At 47.0% G+C, this 21,421-nt stretch overlaps 1 protein-coding gene across 1 annotated transcript in view; it reads right to left on the bottom strand.

Moving 5' to 3' along the window:
* Window positions 1–648: 648 nt before the first annotated feature.
* The window catches only part of Ido2 (indoleamine 2,3-dioxygenase 2), a 47,297-nt gene continuing 26,524 nt past the window's right edge, over window positions 649–21,421 (bottom strand). Inside the window, exons 6-10 of the mRNA XM_036209302.1 lie at window positions 20,874–20,973; window positions 19,570–19,687; window positions 9,100–9,151; window positions 2,214–2,362; window positions 649–998 (exon numbers count right to left, since the gene is read on the bottom strand). Coding sequence (XP_036065195.1) covers window positions 649–998; window positions 2,214–2,362; window positions 9,100–9,151; window positions 19,570–19,687; window positions 20,874–20,973 — 769 coding nt within the window. The remainder of the gene's footprint in view (window positions 999–2,213; window positions 2,363–9,099; window positions 9,152–19,569; window positions 19,688–20,873; window positions 20,974–21,421) is intronic.

A 21,421-nucleotide genomic window follows, 5' to 3' on the forward strand; every position in this document is an offset into this window, starting at 1 on the left:
GGAGCAGCTACCTGATATATGCACAACCTTAGATGTCATCTCCAGGAGGGCAAAAGAAAAGAGATGAACGAAGCCTGTAAGATTTGGCACATATGTATACCTTCAGAAGGTTGAGGCAGGGGGATCACAGGTTCTAGTTGGATGCTGATCTAGGGTGCATAGTTCGATCCTGTTTCGAGGGAGGAGAGGAAAGGGGAGTAGACAAGAGAGGACAAGAAAGGAGATAGTGGAGGGGGATAAGAGAGGGAGGGGACAGGGAGGGGGAGGAGGAAAGAGGTCGAGGGGAGGAAAAGATGAGGTGATACACCCAAAGGCAACTTGATTCTATTTCAGTTGAGTTTGGCTATCTAGGACTTGCCCACCAAATGGAGACATGGCTTCAGCTCTCTGCTGTGAGGCAGGGGGATTGGGCAGGGCAGAAAGGTTTCTAGCAAACAAAGTGGCTGGGGCTGGGGTGTAAATGGGAACCACAGTTTATGAGTAAAGATCATGGTGTTCTTGGAGCAAAAATACGCTTGGATTCAGGCAGAGCCCTGGTCCTGGCTCTGACTCCCACAGGGCCTAAGCATAAGGATGCAGGATGTGAACTGCTAAGCACAAGGATGCAGGATGTGAACTGCTAAGCACAAGGGTGCAGGATGTGAACTGCTAAGCACAAGGATGCAGGATGGCCTCCAAGGTCTTCTCCCTGACGCTCTTCAGGAAGCTCAGCACTGCAGTGCCCCCAGTGCCCCTGTCCTCCGTGGCATGAGGTGAGAGATGGCTCGGCATCCTGCTCCTGGCCTTGGCAGCAGCGGAGATGATGTATCGTGCCACCACGTTGATGTGGTAACTGCGCAGCTCGACCAGCGCCTCCACACACTGGTTATAGGCCATCAGGCAGCACCCAGCACCAGAGGTCAGTACATAGTCCCTCAGTGAAGGAGCTGAATGGAGGTCCTCCAGGAAGGCCTTATGGGAAGGAGGCATGTAGTCTCTCATTCTGTGCAGAAAGCCTGCTAAAAAGAAACAGCCCAGAGTAACACCTTAGCTCAAGGGTGACGTTCAGGAGCCTTTGTCTGCTGCTCCAGACATGGTGGGACCAGAAACGTTTGATAGAGTTCTCACTCAGCCTAGTCGGCCTGTTGTTATAGCTGCCAAATGCTCAAATGTACATTTCTGGATGTTGACAAGGAGATGCAGACAAGAAGAAGAAGCAAGCATTTCTCAGATAATAAAGTTGGACAGGAATCTTACTCGCCAGTGTGGATGCATCCCAAGCCGAACATGAATAACATGACGTTTCCCGCTAAGGGCTATGAGGCTTGTCTACAAGCATGCACATAGTCTCTTACACTGACTGGTGAAACACCCTGGTGGATTCTGTTCGCTAGATGCTTCTTCCAGGGGGTGGAGGGGGGGGGGGTGGAGCCAGGGTAACCGAAGTTACCAAGTACATAGAGAAGATATTAGGAAACAGGTATTTTAGTAAAGACCTTCTCTGGATCAAAGCCAAAATACCAAAAGCTCAAGTGTTTACTAGAAAAATCATTACACCTTTAACTAAGGTGGGGTTTTTATTTGTTTGTTTTTGTTTCTTGTTGTTGCTATTTTGTTTTTGTTTTGTTTATAGAGAGTCAATAACTAACATCAAATGCTGAAATCCAGGAACAGCCCTGTTGGTACCAGAGAACCGGCTTGTGCAGAATTTCAATGCCTTTTGGTTCTGATCCAAGTTAAAGTTTGGTAGCATGAAATCCTTTTTTTTTTTTTTTTTTTTTTTTTTTTGGTGCCTATTAAGGGCATAGCTCTATGCTGGCAGGCAAAGCAGTAACTATTTTCAAAGGCTTCAAAGTGATGGGCTCCCTCTTCTGGTCCACATGCATTCGTCAGGAGGCTAGACCATTTCATGGGAAGTGCTCCATCACTGGCTGCTTCAGACAGGGCCACACAAAGTCCCAGCCTTTGAATTTTCAGATTAGGGACCCAAGCCCACAGGACAATGAACAGTCCAGGTCACAGCTATGTTTTAAAACTTGGAAACAAACCCCAGATCCTGATGAGGTCTGATGCCCTGATACTGACTAACATGCACAGAGTTGTCTGGGCATTTAGGCAGGAATAAACTTCAGGACATTTTCATTTACACCTGGTTTTATAAGTCGGTAAAAATGCCTCCCTATTTTGCCTAGTTCTGCCCTTGAAAGGACAGATGAGATGGTACGGTTGCTTACCATTGCCCTTGCAATGCCGAATGCCCAGGAACTCATCGAAGGCCTGAAGCACAGAGCTCTGGGCTGCGCTTCCTCCCGAGTACCTCAGAGGTTCTGTGGCCACACCCTCATAGACCAGCCCCACGGGCATGGCTGGGTTGTCCTTCCACCTAGGCAGGAGTCAAAAAAGAGAGAGAGAAAGAGTGGAGAAGGATGCTCCAGGGAACAGTGTCTTCTCTGCCGTGAACCCTGAGGCAGCGAGGAAGTGGGCATGGCATTAATGGTCTTTGAGGAACAGAGAGTGAATCCTGCCAGAGTATCCCAGGAGGTGTTAGCTTGACTCCAGCTTCACACCATGCCATGGTATTGGAGCCCTTCTCTGCCCCATTAAAAGGATTCCTCCAGGGAGGCGAGGACGGGAATCTTCCTCACTGGTCCCACTGCAGTGATTTAAACAGCTCCGTCATACACATGCATCTGTGACATCAGCGCCACCAACAGAACAATTAAGAGGCTCTGAACAAGTCTCCGCTTCCTCTGCTAGTCTCAAACTCTATAGCTACCCCACCAACACGCTTCCCCATTACACACAAGCACACACAAACACTCAACTGGTGACCCCCGAAACACTTAGAAACGTTCATAGCGTGACACGGGTGGATTGGCTTTAATTCTCCATGAGAACTGTTATCAAACTGTTTGGGTTTGTGCCAGAAGGCATTGATAACAAGCCTGGCTAACAAGAGCAGCAATATAACCAAGGTTGTGGGCACCAAACCTACAGGTGGCTGCAAGGACAAAGCCTGGGGCCCCTGCCCACACGCCTCTCCTTTCCCCTCTCTCCTCTCCATAAGTCCATCTCTGTCCACCTCTCTCTCTTATATTTACCCTCCATGACTTTTCCTAGTCTTGACTGTTACCTGAAGCACATCCCGCTGGCACCTGTGGTGCCTACCCTTTACAAACGCATACACACTCACTTTCTCATCTTGGTCACTTGGCAGTAGATGAGGCTAGGCAAGTTTTACCTTCTTTCCTAAAGTGACAAAGTCCTGAGCTCAGTTCCCAGACTGGACATACCAGGATAACAGGACCTGACCCACTCAACTTGCATTCCAAAGTTGCATGTCTGTAGTCCTTTTCCTAAGAACTTTATCACACTCTGCCTCCACCAAGAAGCGTGTTTTCCTCTTTTGCAAACGAACAAAGCATCCCCTTGGTAACAGGGTAAGTAGCAGGTGTATACTGAGGTCTCTGCTCCTTGTCATTCTAAGACATTGTGTTCAAAGAAGGGACATGTGGACCCTATATATTCCACAACCACAGCCTGACTCCCCTGCCTGCATGCTGAACCTCTTGAAACTGTGCTCTGGGGTTGCAAATGCAGCAAGGAGCCAGGTTGACCCATTTGGTGGCTGTTTGGGGTCAACTGCCCCAGGAATTTCCATGGTCATCAACTGGAGCAGCCATATTCAGGAAGGGGGTGCAGCACAGGAAGCAGAAGGGGGATACACAAAAAGGGGGGACCCCAAAGGCTGTGGGACAAGGTCTCTATTCTGGGAAGATACAGAATTTAAGCTCAACTTTGCTGCGCTAGTTGTCTGGCCTGGCTTATCACATTTAACTTCTCAGAGCCTTGGCTTCCTCATCTGAGAAGAATTAGTATGAACTGAAGTCCCTGGGCAGGGGAGGCATGCCTGGGTTAAATATTCTATAAGGCTAATTGACTGACTGGTCATGGAGAGTTGGAATGTTGACAATCCAGAGCCAAATAATACTGGGCTATCTTTAACTCCCTCCTGTCTGACCCAATATCTCTATGACTCTTTGGAATGTGTTGACTTAACAGACAACAAGTTACTACAACCCCACAGCTGAAAGCGCCATCACATGCCATCTATATGTGACCATGTATAGAGCTGTCCTTGTTTGCTATAACTTGCCTATCTGAGGTCCCCATCAGTGTACCCACAAAATCCCTTGTTGGTAACTTTCTTTTGTCTTTGAAGTACAAAAACTAGTCCATTCATTTCCGCACTGGAGCACATTATTTGGGGACAACTTGAATCTGTGTTTCTAGGCACTCATGTTTGGCCGGGTTATGAGTAAACTAACTCATATTCCTTTGGAGTAAGAGCTGTGTTTTGCACTGACATTCATATTTATCTTATTGGTCATTGTAAGAACTAACTCAAGTACTATTGCCTGGAACAGATTAAACATCCAGTAAGCACCAGCCACTTATTGTTCTAGCAACCCAGGAGAGTGAGAATTCCCCCTGCCGCTGTCATCTCTCAGCCACAGTGGACAAGCCTTTCTGAGCCTCCAGTTCCCTAGTTTACAGGGAAACCTGCTTCCTGAACCTGTTCTGGGAGGTGAATGGGCTTCAGAGGGGTCTATGAACAGCTCAAAGAATATCCACGTTCGGGGCTAGTGAAATGGAGAGCAACACTTTATGAAGAAGAAACGGCCTGACCACTGTGGGGATAACGGACCTGGTCCACACCCGCACATCTGTGTATAGAGCAGCCATGTGCACACACACGCTCCCATTTCTCTGTGGTCCACTGCACAAGGACCCACGGGATGTATCCACTCCAACTCTTCCCTCATCTTCAAGATGATTGAGACTCATCTCCAGCTCAGCTTCTTCCCCTTTTGGTCCACCTCTGAATGCCTTCTTTCCAACCTTGTTCTCCACCATCCCGCCCCACTCAGAGGGTGGATTGACAACCTGAAGCCCCAAGCAGATCAGTAGTTATCCTCGGACTGTGCCACTACAAACGGAAACCGGCTCTACCCAAGCTGTCTAGCCCCCACAATGACTGGCATCCTTCTCACCCTCCTGCACATCTGACCCTGTTCTTCATGTCCGCTCCCTCCTAGAGGTCATAGCAATTGATCCCTTTGCTTGGAGCAGGAATCCACATGGCCTGCTCTGTTGTCCATGCAATCCCATGTCACCTGGGATGTGGTGTTTCTAGATCCCAATAAACAAGATTCCTGACCCACCACACCTAGCAGTCCCTCCCTAGGACCCAAATCCTACCTGGCATTGCCCCATGCAGCTGTGGGTGGTAACATAACATATACTGTAGGGTGTTTGCTTTGACTAGGTTTGTTTACTCAGCACCAATCTTCTCTCCATCCTGAAATCACAAGTTCCACAAGGACCTCATAGCTGCTCTTCTTTACTCCTATTTCCAGCACATACAACAGTGTCTGGAATGTGGTAAGTCCTGACTGTGTATGTACTTAATGAATGAATGGAAAATGAGCATTCCTCAAGTCAGTATTGAAGGGACTCTGGCTAGCTCAAGTGTGGCAAGCAGGCTCTGGCAGGCCTTGCCCTTCTCTCCCATTCTCTCTGGCTAAAATCCTTTAGATTACATTCCTGAAGCTAGCCCTCAAGGTCTGTTCTCTTATTTGGCCAATCCCTCCTCCTGAGGCTGACTACCAAGGCCCAGCTATCAAAGTATTGAAGTCCAGCAATCAGAAGCCCCCTTTGGCTCACCTAATTAACATGCCCGATCAAAATTAAACACCTCATCCTAATACAAGGCTTCCCCCTTTCCCTTTATAAATGGCCATTTGCCCGTGGGCCACTTCTGTCTCTTCTCTATCCAGAGGCAGGCAGTCCTTTGTCCTCTGGGACAGATACCCCTTCCCCTATTCCCTATTCCCTGGTCCCCTTCCCCTTCTCCCTCATCCCCAATCTCCTTTAGCACACACCCTAGTCTATTCTAACACAGACCTCTCCTCCTTCTCCTCTTAAAATCACACCTGCAAGGTCATTTGCTGCTGTTTTCTCCCTGAGTCAGAAGCAGCCACTTGAACTTTCCTTCCCTGCTTAAGAAAGGAGCTCTCTGTGAAAATAGGTGTTTGGGTGTGGGTTGTGCTTAATCAGGGTCTGGGAGGGAGCCCCCACCCCCACCTAGTGCAGGAGTTCCCCCTTCAAGTATGTCACAGCCAGAAGACTCAAGCCAAGTACTTGAAAAAGCCCAGCTAGACTAAGAGAACGATCAGACATGGCAGAGGCAGGCAATGCACCAGGATGGGTCCATTCAGCTCCAAAGCCAGCCATGCCAATCACTGCAGGCGGGCGGGTGGATGACAGAGAACCTGTCACACTCCACAGCAACCATCTCACAAGCAGGTGAGCATCTCTCACAGACACTCAGAGGCCGGGCTGCTGTTTGTGAAGGGATGGGGCTGTTTTCATTTCCGGTCTCTATGGTAAGGTTATTTTTAGCCCTTCTGGTGTTATTTCTAGCAATCCCCAGGAAAGGGGAAGTTGAAGGAGACAAGAAAAATGAAGTGACATTTCCCCCCCTCCCCCAGAGGAGTGCCTGGCCTTCCAGGGAACTGTGATGGGCTGGGAACTGAAGGGACGCATCTCATTTCCACATGAAATCCTCTCCTTAAAAAAGTGCATTTTAAGAAGCAAATGAGAAACCACGGACGGGAAGCAAGACAGATGCAGAGTGGGGAAACTGACATTTTAGAGACAAGACTAATGGAAGTTCTCAACGATGCAGATGTTTTGAAACTATAGCTACACTTAGGATTTGGTCCGGCCACTTAGCCGCACAGGAAACGGTCTCAGGGATAGGCGAAGAAGACAGGCTCTATGTAGACACCAGAGTAAAAAGTGTCACTACCCAGAACTTATTTTGACAAAAACCACGTTCCCTTCTGGTTCCTGTCATGCCTGTGACAAAAGAGGAAGTAGAATTTATTCCTTTGAAAGACCCTGGTGGGGAGAAATCTAAAATTAGTCCCCCAAGATTACCAACTGAATTCCTAGGACACTTAATACGATGAGATGTTCCCGTCACTGTGATGTATTATGTGGCGAGGCAGAAGGACTGTTAGGATGTAATGAAGGTTGCTGATCAGTTCAGCCTGCATGTGGGAATTTCCCTGACTCATCCAACTATACTGAACCCAACCACATGAGCCCTTTTAAGGGAAGCTTCCCCTGGCTGGTGGTCAAGGGAGAAGTTAGGAAGATGTGTAGTTCTAGAAAAATTCCAAGTGCTGCCACTGTGTCAGAAGACACAATTGGTGGGGGGGGGGGGCACAACATAGGAGGCCTCTAGCAGCCCAGATATCATCTATACACACACACACACACACACACACACACACACCAAAGCAAAACCTTGATCTGCTTGCACTAACTGAGTTGGGAAGCAAGGTTTTGCTCACACTCTCAGCTAAAGCCACCGTGGCCTAGGCGTGTTGGTGAATGTATATCCATAACCCCAGCGCAAAGGAGGCTAAGTAAAGAAAACACAAGTTCAAGACCCGCTTGGGCTACATAGTGAGATTTTGTCTCTACAACCCCATAATGAGAGTCCAGCCCTCCAACTCCCTTGACTTCAGCCTCCAGAGACCCTAACAGAAAGCACTCTGGGCTTGCCTGGGCTTTGGGCCCACAAAACTGAGGGAACACGCAGGTATTTCAGAGAGCTGACAGGGGCTTCACACCAGGAAAAAGCCTGGGAGGCCTGACTCACTGACTGGATACACTTGTTGTAGGGTCTCATTAAGAAAGAGGCCTATGGAAGAACAAGGCTGGGGATCTGAACGCTGGGGTCTCCCAAGCCCTTCAAGGGCATAGTTTTCCTCCAGGAGTGTCTACCTCCTATGCTTCCATAACTTCTCATTAGCGCCATAGGCTGGCAGCCAAGCCTTCAACACGCGGCCTTTGGGGCTGGTTAGAACCCACACTGTATGCCGCTGTAGCTCATTTACCTCTGTATTACTCTCTGGAAATATCTTGTTTCTAATTTTTACTGCCTGCAATAGGATTCACCACCCAAGCCAGACCCCCCCCCACTTAAAGTGTCCCACAGCTCTCTAAATTAAAGGAAGTGTATTATATATGCATCCATTTCGTTTGTCTCCAATGGGACATGGCAATAATAGATTCACCATTTGGTCTGTCTCTGGGAGAGTCCAGGCACGGCTTAGAGTCTTTCTCTCAATAGCATCCTATGCCCCTCCAAGTCAACAAGACACAAGCACTCAAAAGTGACTCAACTCTGGTAGTTGGTGGATTGGATGGCAATCTGATTAAGGTATGTCAAGGTAGGAATAACTGGAAGAAGAAATGTGCTCAATAGGAGTGTGTGTGTGTGTGTGTGTGTGTGTGTGTGTGTGTGTGTGTGTGTGTGTGTAGAGAGAGAGAGAGAGAGAGAAGAGGGAAAGGGAAGGGAGACAGAAAGAGACAGACAGACAGACAAAGAGGTAAGGCATCATATAGCCATGAGACAAAAACAAGGTTACCGAGAATCAATGAAGAATGCCCTAGCAAGGGCCTTGGACTATTTCTGCTATCACACAGCAAAACAACCAAACTGTATCCCTACAACTCTGAAGGCCAGGGACTCTAAGAGCAGGGCAGCGATGGTTCAGTCAAGTGAAGACCTGGACCCTAGTTTGGCGACGGGTCCCTGGATGCTATGCCCTCATAAGGGTCAAAGGGCAAAGGAGGAAAATGTGACTACTTCTTTCTGGCCTTCCTCAACTCTACCCCTTTCACTCTCTCCCTCCTCCTCCTCCTTCTCCTCCTCCTCTTCTTCCCCTCCCCACTCTTCTCTTTACTCCTATCTTTCAATTTTCTGTCCCTGACATCAAGTTGGGCTTCTAAGGGGATCCAAGGCTCCAGTCCAGTGGCTAATGACAATCTTGTGCAGGTAAGTATGCAGGCTTAGAGCCTGTTCCCTTCTAATGGTGCGTGGGGTCCGTCCTCCTAGAGTGGACCCAGGTGGTGACTTTGTCGGCTTTGGTCACTTGCTATATTCCTTACTTTAGGAAGTGTCTGTCTGTCTATCCTCACACCACTTTGGGAAACTGTAGAGAGCGCTCTCAGGCAGGGAACCAACTGGACTGTACTTACCCAGAGAGGAAGAGCCGGATGACCGTATAAAATATGTCTGGGTCTACATAATCTGGAAAACAATCAAATGTGAACTTTACCACAGGCAAACTGCAATTGGCCACAGGTGCCTGGACCCTTCTGCTTTCCTGGGGCTCCCCTACCCCTATCTGATCTATGCAGAGCCCAGAATGGAAGCAACAAGCACAGATGGAATGTTCCTTTGCAGAGGGCATGGGCCCTCACAGGGCTGTTAATCCACTCCTTATGCCGGCCTCCTCTGTTTTCGGTATTTGAGCTTTGCACTTCACCACCACCACTAAGAGATTAAGACTATCCTTTTTAAAAGTAATCTTTTAAATAGACATGATGTGTTAGAGAATATGGTAAGCTAAGAAAGGAAAAGCAGATGACCAACATCCAGAAGTTCCTGTGTCAGCTGAGGGCTTCCCAGGGGTTGTCACTGCAGGTCAACAAGGCTATTAGCCCTAAGCTACATTGGCCAGCATGGGAAGCCATGCTTGGGGAGGATGGATTCCGTTCTGTATGGCCATCGTGGCTATATAAATTCCAAACATCTTTGATCTGCTTTGAAAGGCTGATCTCACTACATTAGTGAGGTCCTCTGCCTTCTGGAAACTAGTCCACATTTCTCTTACATTTCTTTGTTTCTGAGAGAAAAAGAAACATCTTTTGATAACGTCTAACTAATAACACACCCTTCTGATCACTTTCCCTCTTCTCTTATCACACATGGAGTCCAATTCTTTGTCCCTTCTCCCTGTCCATTTTCTCTGGAGCCTGCAAGACCTGGGATGGCACAGCCTCCGTGTTTTGAGACACTCCTCTGTGGGGTCATACTCTCTCTTCTCAAGTGTGACTATGTCCCATGTGCTAGATTGTTGTCTGGGACCTCTCCTGGGTACTGCTGTTCTCTCTCATCCATACTGTTAAGTATATATACAGCTCCTTGCAGAAGAAGTAATGCTGTGTAATGAATTGCTATTTTATACACCTTACGTATTAAAGGGAAAGCCAAGTGATCATTGGGATAGATACAACAGGTTTTACATGGAAATGTAAAATCTATTCAGTGGACATTTTAAAAGTGGTTCATGAAAGAAGGATCAGTACTTCCATTTGGTACTGGGTTAGAGCTCCTAGCCAGAGGGAAGAAAGAACTGTTGTAAGAATTAATGATGAGTAGATGGGAAGAGTAGGACTTTCCATGATGAAACCAAACGTAAGCAATATCTATCTGCAAATCCAGCTCTACAAAAGGGGCTAGAAGGAAAATTCCAGCCTTAAGAGGTTAACCACACCCAAGAAAACACATGGAGTAAGTAACTCCAGTTCAGCAAATCAAAAGAGGGGACACACACACACACACACACACACACACACACACACACCATCACCACCACCATCATCACCACAACCACAACCACCACAACAAAATAACAGGAATCAAACTCCACCTATTGATTACTCTCAAGACCAAAGGTCTCAATTCCCCAATAAAAAGACACTGACTGACGGAATGGATGCAAAAGCAGGATCAATTCTTCGGCTGCATCCAAGAAACACACCTTAGCATCAAGGATAGACATCACCTAAGTGTAAAGGGGTAGAAAAAGATATTCTAACCAAATGGGCCTAAGAAGAAAGCTGCTGTGGCCATTTTAATATCTGACAAAATAAACTTCAAACCAAAGCTAATCGGAAGAGATGGGGAAGGATACTACATACTTGAAGGAAAAAAATCCACCATGAGGACATTGCAATTCTTAACATCTGTATATCAAACACAAGGACACCCACATTCATAAAAGAAACACTAGTAAGCATTAAATCACATATTGATTGACTTTAAGATCCAGCTATACCACTCTTGGGTATACACCTAAAGGACACTTCATCCTACCACAAGGACACTTGCTTAACTATGTTTATTGTTGCTCTATTCATAATAGCCAGAAATTGGAAAGAACTCAGATGTCAACAAATGAGTGAATAAAGGAAATGTGGTGCATTTGTGCAATGGAATATTACTCAGCTGTTAAAAAAAACTGAAATGATGAAATTCACAGGTAAATGGATAGAACTAGAAAACAATCATCCTGGGTGAGGTAACCCAGACCCAGAAAGATAAATATAGTTTGAATTCACTTATATGTGGATATTAGCTGATAAATAATGGTAATAAAGCTACAATCAGTAGAACCATAGATTAGCTACAGAGCAGGGGACTAAATGGAATAGTCAGTTAAAGATGGATGGGGGAAGGGGGCTAGAACAGGAGAATCAAGTGAGGATGGGGAGGGAAAAGGAGGGTGAGAGAGGGAATACAGGAAGAGACAGTTATCAAGGGCCATTTGAGGGGTAGTTTAGAAGCCTAATAAGTTTAGAAGCTTCCTAAAATATAGACATATATGAAGGTGATCTAAATAAAATCACCAAATAATGGAGGACACAGAGCCCCAAGTGGACATCTCTTGTCATCAAATAAAGCCTCCGGTACACTGATTAGGTTAATTGAGTTGTTGACCAAAGGGGTCCCATGGGAACCCCCAAACAACCCAGGTTGTTGCCAAAACTACAGGCTGCTCTCCATAAACTGACAAGTCCCCCATTGCTGAAGATAACACCTATACAACTCAGTGAACATGGAGAAGTCAAGCTGGTGCCTATGTGCCAGCTTCTTTGGTACAGGGAGGCACTCTATGCTCTACCAAAGGAGAGCCATAAACAAGCCAGCCACAATCCACTTCATCTACAATGTGTCCTGCCTGCAAGATACGGTACTACAATCATGGCACAAAGTTTGTGGGTACAACTAACCAATATCTGATTTGACTCAAGGCCCACTCCACAAAAGGAACCCATAACCAATATTGCTTGGGTAACCAAGAACCTAAAATTATATAGTCCAGGGACCTAGGGAAAAACCAAATAATACTGGTCTAAAAAATAAAAACAAAATCTTAGCAAGAAAATAACTAATGACATGCTGCTGTACTCATAGATCAGTGCCTTGCTCAGCCATCATCAGAGAAGCTTCCTTCTGCAGCAAATAGGAACAAATACAGAGACCCATGGCCAGACATCATGCAAAGAGTGAAAGACCTTGGAACATTCAGCCCTAAATGGATTTTGATGTCTCCATCAAATCCCTCTTCTCAGGGCTCAGAACAACCCATGGAAGAGGAGGCAGAAAGAGGGTAAGAGCCACAGGGGATGGAGGACACCAAGGAAACAAGACCTTCTAAATCAGTAGGATTGACACATGTGAACTCACACAGACTGAGGCAACATGCACAGGACCTGCATGACTCTGCACCAGATGGGGTCCTAAAGGAGAAGTGTACATACGTCCCCATCCCTAACCCAAAGGTTATCTCCAATTGATAACCACTTACAAATGAAAACTTAGTTTTCTCTAAGGGAGTTGCAGGAAGTCAGGACAGGAACTCAAACAGGGCAGGAACCTGGAGGCAGGAACTGATGCAGAGGCCATGCAGGGGTGCTGCTTACTAGTTTGCTCCTCATGGCTTGCTCAGCCTGCTTTCTTATAGAACCTAGGATCACCAGGACAGGGATGGCCCCACCCACAATGGGTGGGGCCCTCTCCCATCAATCACTAATTAAGGAAATGCCCTACAGGCTTGCCTGCAGTCAGATCTTATGGAGACGTTTTCTTAATTGAGGATCCCTGTTCTCACTTTAGCATATGTCAAAATAAAACTAGCCAGGACACACACACACACACACACACACACACACACACACACACACACACACATTTGCTGCTGCTTCTTCTTCTCCTCCTCCTCCTCCTCCTCCTCCTCCTCCTCCTCCTCCTCCTCTTCATCCTCCTTCTCTTTTTTACCCTACAGGTCCTTTGTGTGTATACTGATTCCCAGTTTAGTGTTTTTATGGTGTTCCTGAGCATGTGACTAGTTGTTCTCTGCATCTATATTTGATTTTGTGCCTTTTCTCAGGTTCTTTCCCATCTGTCTGTCTTGTCCAACTCCATCCAATCTGATAGTTTTTGTTTTATGTTATTATTACCCCATAGAAGCCTGTTTGTTTTCTAATGAGACACAGAAGGGGAAAGATCTGGATGGGAGGGAGGGCCGAGGAGAATTGGGAGGAGAAGAGGGAGGGGAAACTGTAATCAGGATAGATTGTGTGAGGAGGAAAAAACTATTTTCAATAAGTAAAAAAAAAAAGAATTAATGATGAACCTAAGCATACTTCTCAGCAGGATTTCCCCACAGACACCAGATAACCTGACAATGTTTACCAAAGTGTTAGATTCCAAGTTAATGTTCAAATACTGGTTTCATTCCATTAGTTAGAAATGAACAGTGGAGAGATAATGAAATAAAAAGATACCTTTGCTAAACACAAAAATCGCAAATAATGATTAATAAAGCAGAATATGGGCATATTAGTATGCCTTACCTTGAAAGAAACTCAAGTAAACATGTGCATGAAAACACAGACTCATACATGTTCACACATAGGGAAACTCGATGCCGAATGAAGACAGGAACTGAGGGAGGAGTCCCTGCCCCGGGAGCTATCTCAAGCATGCGGCAGACAAAGACTACCCAGCAATTGCGACAGATGATTTAGAAGGGTCATCAGGAAACGCTGCCTTATATTTTATGCTGCTTCTTACCTCTCCACCTGCTTTCCTTCCAAGACAGAAGCTGGATATAATATCACAATGCATCTTAGATAAGCTTGAGCCAAGTCCCCAACAGAGGGTTGTTTGTTGGTTGGTTCTTGTGGTACCTGCTAGGGTGATTCTACAGTTCACACGAGAGACAAGGGATGGGCTCCTGATAAAGGAGAAAACCAGGGAGGAAAATGTTCCTGAAAGAATGAAGAATCTGAAGGTGCTGGGACCAGAGGAAGAAAAGTCCAGAGGGGAACAGAGCAGAGAGACCCCACCGCAAACCTGTTCCTATAAGAAAATCTAATGAGAGACGGTGTTGACACAGGAGGGAACTGAATTCATTTCCCATCTCACAGTATATACAGATGATTGTAGCACGAATCTTAAAAGGTCTTATTAATAAAAACAAACCTGGAGCTGGGTATTGGGGTGAATGCTAAAAGATCAGAGAAGCAGAACAAGCCACAGCTTCCTCACCTTGCCAATTCCTCAGCTGATCCTGTTTCCTCAGACTGGAAGCCTCTGAGTCTTCATCCAGAATGAATCTCAGCTGAACTATTTGTTGCTCAAAAGCCTAAAAGCTTAACCAGCTCCAGTTTCTGGTCTTCACACCTTTTATACCTTTCTGCTTTCTGCCATCACTTCCTGGGATTAAACACCATGCCCGGCTGTTTCCAGTGTGGCTTTGAACTCACAGAGATCCATGTGGATCTCTGCCTCTGCAATGCTAGGATTAAAGGCATGTGTGTGCCACCATTTTCTGGCCTCTATATCTAGTGGCTGTTCTGTTCTCTGACCCCAGATAAGTTTATTAGGGTGCACAATATTTTGAGGAACACAATTCCACCACAGATGATAACAGGAATTAAGAACTTAATATGAAAGAATAATAACTTTAGAATAAAATATGGGCAACTATATGTCTAACCTGCCTTTTTACTGGTAAATTTCTTAGGTTAGAGCTCATGAACAGTCCTGTGGCCATACTTCTAAAGACTAAACAAATCTTATTTTTAGCACGTGTAGTTAGCAGCCACCCTACTGTATGTAAGGCATCCATGTGCCTCCTGTGGTTAGAAGTCACTGTAGAGGGCTAGCCAGCACCTGCTAAGAATCTAAGAAGAGAAGGGCTTCAGTCTGACTGGGCTGTAAAACCTTCCTTGCGCCACTGTGGTCCATGAATCAGAGCAGGTGACACCGGTGAAGGAGGAGGTTTGGAAGGATGCTACTGACGCCAGGCAAGAGACATGATGGCGTCAATCCAAGGAACCAATGTAAACAGTATTCAAGAAAGCAACTCCAGTTAAGTGTGGTGGTAGAGTGTTGTTGCCTCTGGTCACTGAAAAACAGTGAAGGGGTTCTTGCTAAAGTAAGGGAGGGAGGGAGGGAGGGAGGCAGGGAGGGAGGAAAGGAAGGAAGGAAGGAAGGAAGGAAGGAAGGAAGGAAGGAAGGAAGGAAGGAAGGCAGGCAGACAGACAAAGAGAAACAAAGAAAGAAAGAAGGAAAGGAAGAAAGGAAGGAAAGAAGGAAGGAAGGAAAGAAGGAAGGAAGGAAGGAAGGAAGGAAGGAAGGAAGGGAGGCGACCAGAAAGTAGCCAAAGAGCCATGAAGGAGTCCAGGAACCACCAGGAAAATACAAAACCAAACAGGAAGGTAGTTCTGTGGAGAACACACTTGCCAATCCTGACAGGCTTTGGCTCTGGGTGATGCGGCCAGAGGAAGGCCTTGGGCTTAGTTGAGGGGTAAATTTCACCCTGTGCCCTCTGGCATTAACTTGGCATATGCCAGTGCCGATGCCTCCACCTTCAGTGTGAAGCAGCCCCAGCTTGCTCAGCTTGCCACATGCAACAAAATGAAAGTGACCTTGATACAGAACAAAGCAAAATTAAAATAATCCGTCCCTGGAAAGTTGGGGTTGTATGATGCAGATGTTCAGTCCAAATGCAACTGCCTGATTGGTCCTTGGGCCTCAGTTTCCAAATTGACTTGATGTAGTTTAGCATCTCCAGGAACCAGAAAGAATGGAGTACAAACATTCTCTTCCTCTTTCTTGAGGGCTGGCTTACAGGTGATATTTTATGAATAATCAGCATGGCATGGTTCCAAAAAAAAATCAAATACACAAGATACATGACAACCATTAAGAATGAGTGGAAAAATAAGAATCAAGAAATACCAATGAAGTCGATACAAGCAGCCAGGGGGGAGAAGACAGAGCAACCACAGCTCAGGCCTCAAACACTGGAGTCAGAAGAGCATGTACAGACATGCTCTGCCTGCAAAGATTTGAGTGCTATGAAATATTATTCCAATCCTGGAGAGGAAAGAGGCAGTTTTCAGGCAACAGAGCTTGGCATCTTCTAATCTATCAGCAGATACGTCTTAAAGAAATCCTAAAGGGCTCTCCTGGTTAGCTTCAGCTGTTGTCCTGACATAGCTCTGAGCTATCTGAAAGAGTCTCAGCTGGGATATTTCCCCCAACAGACTGGCCTGTGGGCCCATGGCAGGGGTGCGGTGGGTTATTTCTTGATTACTAACTGATGTGACCTGGCCTGTAGGAGAAAGGTAGCTGAGAGTAACCATAAGAACGAGGTAGTAAGGTGTGTTTTTTGTGGTTTCTGTCGACTTCCCTCAGTAACGACCTGTGACCTGGAAGTATAAGCCAAATAACCCCTTTCCTCCCCAAGCTGCTTTTGAACAAGGGTCTTCTGACAGCCGGAGAAAGCAAACCAGAGTGGGGTAAATAAATATGTGCAGGAGAGAGCAGGGCGTGGAGGGTTGCGAATTCGTGGCCAAATCAAAGCTAACTGTGGATGCTGGGGATGAGGGCCACTGGGTGAGTCCCTACTGAGCATGCTCAAGGGCCTGCACGCCATCCCCAGCAAGGCAGAAAACAAAACAAAAACCTACTGCTGGCATATTTTAGGTAGTTTGATACATTATCCCCCTTAGAAGTCGTCTGTTAAAACTAAAACTCTTCAGTGCACTGAGAACTGCCTGGGTATGCGTATTGTTATCCTTGCTGTGACCCTGACCAAAAGCAACTTGGGGTAAGCTCACAAACCAAAACTGAAAAGTTCTTTGACAAAATTAGATGATCAAATCCGAAGAGCCAGGCAGCAAAGGCTCACAGTCCAGCCCCACCCTGCCTCCCTCCTCGGAGGGCATCTTTAAACACTATCAGAGGGGAACATTTGATTTCTCACTCCTATTAAAAGAAAAAGTCTACCTCTGTGTGTGGATGCCTGTGTGTGCATAATGTGTGGAGGCCACAGGTCAGTGTTGGGTATCTCCCCCCCCACCACCACACACACAACCCTTTGAGACAGAGTCTCTCACTGAGAGTACAGCTCACTGATTCTACTACACTGGCTGCCATGAGCTCCAGGATCCTCCAGTTCCCCGTCCTCAGCACTAGGATTACAGGTGTGAACCGCACTCCCAGATGTTTGCTTGGGTACTGGGAATGGAGACTGTGTTAGTTAGGGTTTCTATTGCTGTGAAGAGATGCCGTGACCACGGCAACTCTTATAAAGGAAAAACATTTAATTGGGCCTGGCTTACAGTTTCAGAGGTTTAGTCCATTATCATCAATATGGTGGCCTGCAGGCCGACATGGTGCTGGAGAAGGAGCTGAGAGTCCTACATCTTGATGGGCAGGCAACAGGAAGTAGTCCAAGGCACTGAGCATGGTTTGAGCAAATGCAAGACCTCAAAGCCCACCCCCTCAGTGACACACTTCCTCCAACAAAGCCACGCCTCCTACTAGTGACGCCCCCCATGAGCTTATGGGGAAGAGTTACATTCAAACTACCACAGAGACTCAAATCCTTATGCTACACAGCATTGCTTTACATGTGAGCATCTCCCCAGCGCCTAAAAAATTGTTAAGCAAGTCAGACTGAAGCCAGACCTTCTGTTGACTCCGGAGGAAGGACAAGAAATAACTTTCTGGAGAGAAATACATACCTTGAACTTCCTAAGGGGGAATTGACTCTTAGGGGCACAACCTGCTAACAAGCGACAGAATTATGTCTGGAAGCGGTTTAAATACTTGTACCCTGAAAATATTTTGGCTGTCCAGCAGATCCCAAAACTCCCACCCAGGTGGGCCCTATAGGTAAGACATCCCTCCAAAGACAGTCACACGGGTACACAGTGCCAAACAGAGGCAAGTGGCAGCAGATGACCGTGGCTGATGTGTTTAGTACTGTGGTGGCCTCATGGGGAGTTGGATTATGAAAACAGCAGTCTAGTTTTATTGTTTTAGCTGTTTGTGAGCAGTGTGTACAACAACTATGTTAAGCTGGGCAAAGGCCTGGGGACTTGGCTTGCAGTGCAGTGGGACTTTGATGTCTGCAAAAGGCATTTTTATGGACCTGACCGCTTGGGAAGGAAGGATGTGCCTAGGGAAAGAGTAAACCCAGGATGTTTGCTAACGTTAGGACCATTGGGTTTCACGTGGTGTCTCAGCACTCAAGATGGGAACTCGCTGGCCATTTCTGGCTTTCCTGTTCTCCTCACTGCTCTTTTGGTTGGAGCAATGTCAGAGGCCGGGACATTCCTGAGATGAAAGGAGTGCCTGCCCGCACTGTGAGGGGATCATGGGATGGAATGGAGGATGCTGTAGCCATCTTTGCAAAGTGTGGAGTCACAGTTCTCTCCTTCCCCATGTATGTGGATACAGCTAGTCATAGAACCTTGAAAAACTCATTGCATTGGGAAACTTGCCTTGGGATCAAATGGGGCACAAAGGGTACATCTGGGAGCTCCCCAGATCCTCAGGACTCTTTCAGGGGATCGTGAAGGTCTTTCTGGGCTTGTAACATAGTCAAAAACTGGCATTAGGGAAACTTGTGTTGGACACTACAGTGCAACTATGGTGCACACAGTGTGACTCACTGGAGAGCCTCAGAACCTTCCCAACTACTCCAGTAAGAGGAACGACCCAGGCTGTCTTGGCAAAGCTGCTGTGCGTGTATTTGGGGAAATGAAATGATACATCCATGAGAGCTTTGAGGTTACATCCAAGGAAAGAGGAAGTGGACGGGAAATACGTAATCCTGTGACCTCCAGGGGACATCACAGAGCCTGGGATGACCACGTTTGTTCAGTATAAGGTGACAACATTACACCTTCTCCTTCTCACCTTGTGCCCTGTGGACATTACTGCCCAGAATCTTTCTTACATGAAATCAAGACTCGGGGGGAAAGTGTGTTTGACCTTGTTTCTCACACAAAGGGACCACACTCCTCCATCGAACCTGCCTTAAACACCCAGCAAGCACACTTGATAGATTTCTGTGTTATGAGGATCGTTTTACACCTCCAGAACCAGAGTTAGCCATCAGGGAAGGAGACCCCAGTGACTCCTTCCTTCGGCTCCTGCCAGCACTGATCACAGAATTCTAAAGCCAGGTCCAGGTCTCTCAGAACCCACAGAAAGGAGAAGCAAATGAATCCAGAGGGACTTACGGATACCTCCACCGACAGCCCTGCTCCCAGCAGGCTAACCACGGAAGCTGAAACACAACCAAGATTCCCCTTGTGACCCACCCAATCTCCCAGGCTTCTACAAAAGCTCAGCCTGGACCCTGAGGAAGGCAAACTACCCCCCCCCCAAGCACAGGAAAATATATGAAACAATTCTGCAAAAATTTTCAATCACCTGAAGAAAAAAAAAAAATCATTCTCTGGTTGGTTTGGTTCGTGCTAAACAAAGATAGAACACGAGCGCCATCTTGTGGAGAGCTGCACCATCATCCACTTAGGGCCCCACCCAGGTCCAGGCCCCTGGCTTCTTACCATGCATTTGGGCCAAGGTTCTGGTGATGTCCTGGATGGAGAGCCTCACCTGCTGCAGGGCCTGGAGCAGGATGTCCTGGCTGTGTTGCAGAACGGCCTCCACTCCCTGAACCAGGGCCTAGGAGTGAGATGCACTTTCTCAGTTCACTACTTTCTGTTAAAATCGAAAGAGCAGGCAGATCCCCGGGGAGCAGCCCGTACCACTGGCATAGCGCTGGAGCATAAGCTATACCATCGAGGCCCTCAACGCTAATATTTTCTCATTCCGTTTGGGTTTCCCATATCATGGTCGTTTCTACTCTGGCCTCCCCAAGCTGGGACAACCTCCCTGTAGAGCTCCCATGTAACATCGGAAAGGTCCCGAAGACTCCCCAGTTTCTCGGCTCCATCAGCCTGGAAGCCCTCCTTGTCTTAGACTGATCTCCTCAGGTAGACTGATGAACTACCATCAGCTGCTGAATCTTCCAGAGGACGAGACTAATGGATGAGGACTAAAGTGACTACGGGATTTCACAACACTGTGCGCATGTGCCTGGACCCCAGGGCTCACACAGGCTAAGTTCCTGCTTGACCACGGAGCTACACTCCGGCTCCTGCTTTCACTTTTGAGAGTGGAAGATTCTGCAGTAATTACATCAGGGCTGGACACTCTATGGAACAGCAGGCATTCACTGAAGCCATAATCCATCTTAATCTAGAGATAAGGGTGAGAGATGAATGTTTCTGCTGTATTGTCAATTGTCTCATACCCTGCCCTGCTAGAAGCTGTGAGTCCTGAAGGAAATGGGGGCTGGGTCACCTGGGTGACCTCAATGATGCCTGCTATCTGGAAGAGACCATTTCTTCTATCTCTGCAGAGTTGCAAGAAATTCACACACACACACACACACACACACACACACACACACACACACACACACACCCTCAGATCTTAACTCAGCTGACATTTCTGTAGGAAAGTTTGTTTGGTCCTTCGAGCATAGGTGTGCTTTTATCTGTCTTTTCATAGAACAGCGTTTTTCTTTTTAACCTATGTGACTCTAGCTTCTGCCAGGCCATGAACTGTGACAGCTAGCACAGTGGGTCCCATTGCACCTTGCACGTGATACCTGCGTGTAGACGGAAGAACGGTCCACTCCAGGCTAAACGGGTGCTGACGCCAGAGACTAGAACTCTGATCTCTTCCTTCCTACTTAACCAAGTAGAAGGCCTGTGTCTGTCCATATGGAGAAACCCACCACAGGGAGGGGACAGAGTGAGTGTGTGACTGAAGATGGGGGGGGGGCTGTGAAGCAAGAAGATACCTTAATGCCAGGCACCGCTGCCTTCTCCACCAAAACCGTCACCAGTATGAAGGCCCGCAGGCTCTCTCCCCCGGGGAAAGAGACGATGGTTTCCAGGTTACTGGGAGAAAGAGGCCACCAGGAAAAAAAGGAAAGCATGTCCGTTAGAGCCAAGTTGCCCTGACCTGAAGACCCTGGGTGTTTACCGTGGCCTAGAGCATCATTGACCTTTGGCCCAGCGGAAGAGTCATGGGAACCTACCATGTTGGAGAGTTCTTAGCAAGAGGTTTCTGGTCCTTTGGGACCCCATCATTCTTGTGTAAAGCTAAGGAGTCTTAGAGCTAGAGTGGTCAAAGTGAATCCTATGTTCCCTTTTACAGAACTGAAACTGTGGCTCAGGGAAGTGAGGCAGCTTATCTTCTTGTCTAGGGGCATATAAACGATTGCTCTTGGCCAGATCCAGCATAGTTTAAGAACTGAACCTAACCCTCCTCTGCCCCCCCTTTTTCCTTTTCGTGTTTTTTGTTTGTGAAGTAGGGAGGGTCTCACCATGTATTGCATATTGTCCT

Source organism: Onychomys torridus, chromosome 17 (genome assembly GCF_903995425.1).
Source record: "Onychomys torridus chromosome 17, mOncTor1.1, whole genome shotgun sequence".
Lineage (NCBI taxonomy): Eukaryota > Metazoa > Chordata > Mammalia > Rodentia > Cricetidae > Onychomys > Onychomys torridus.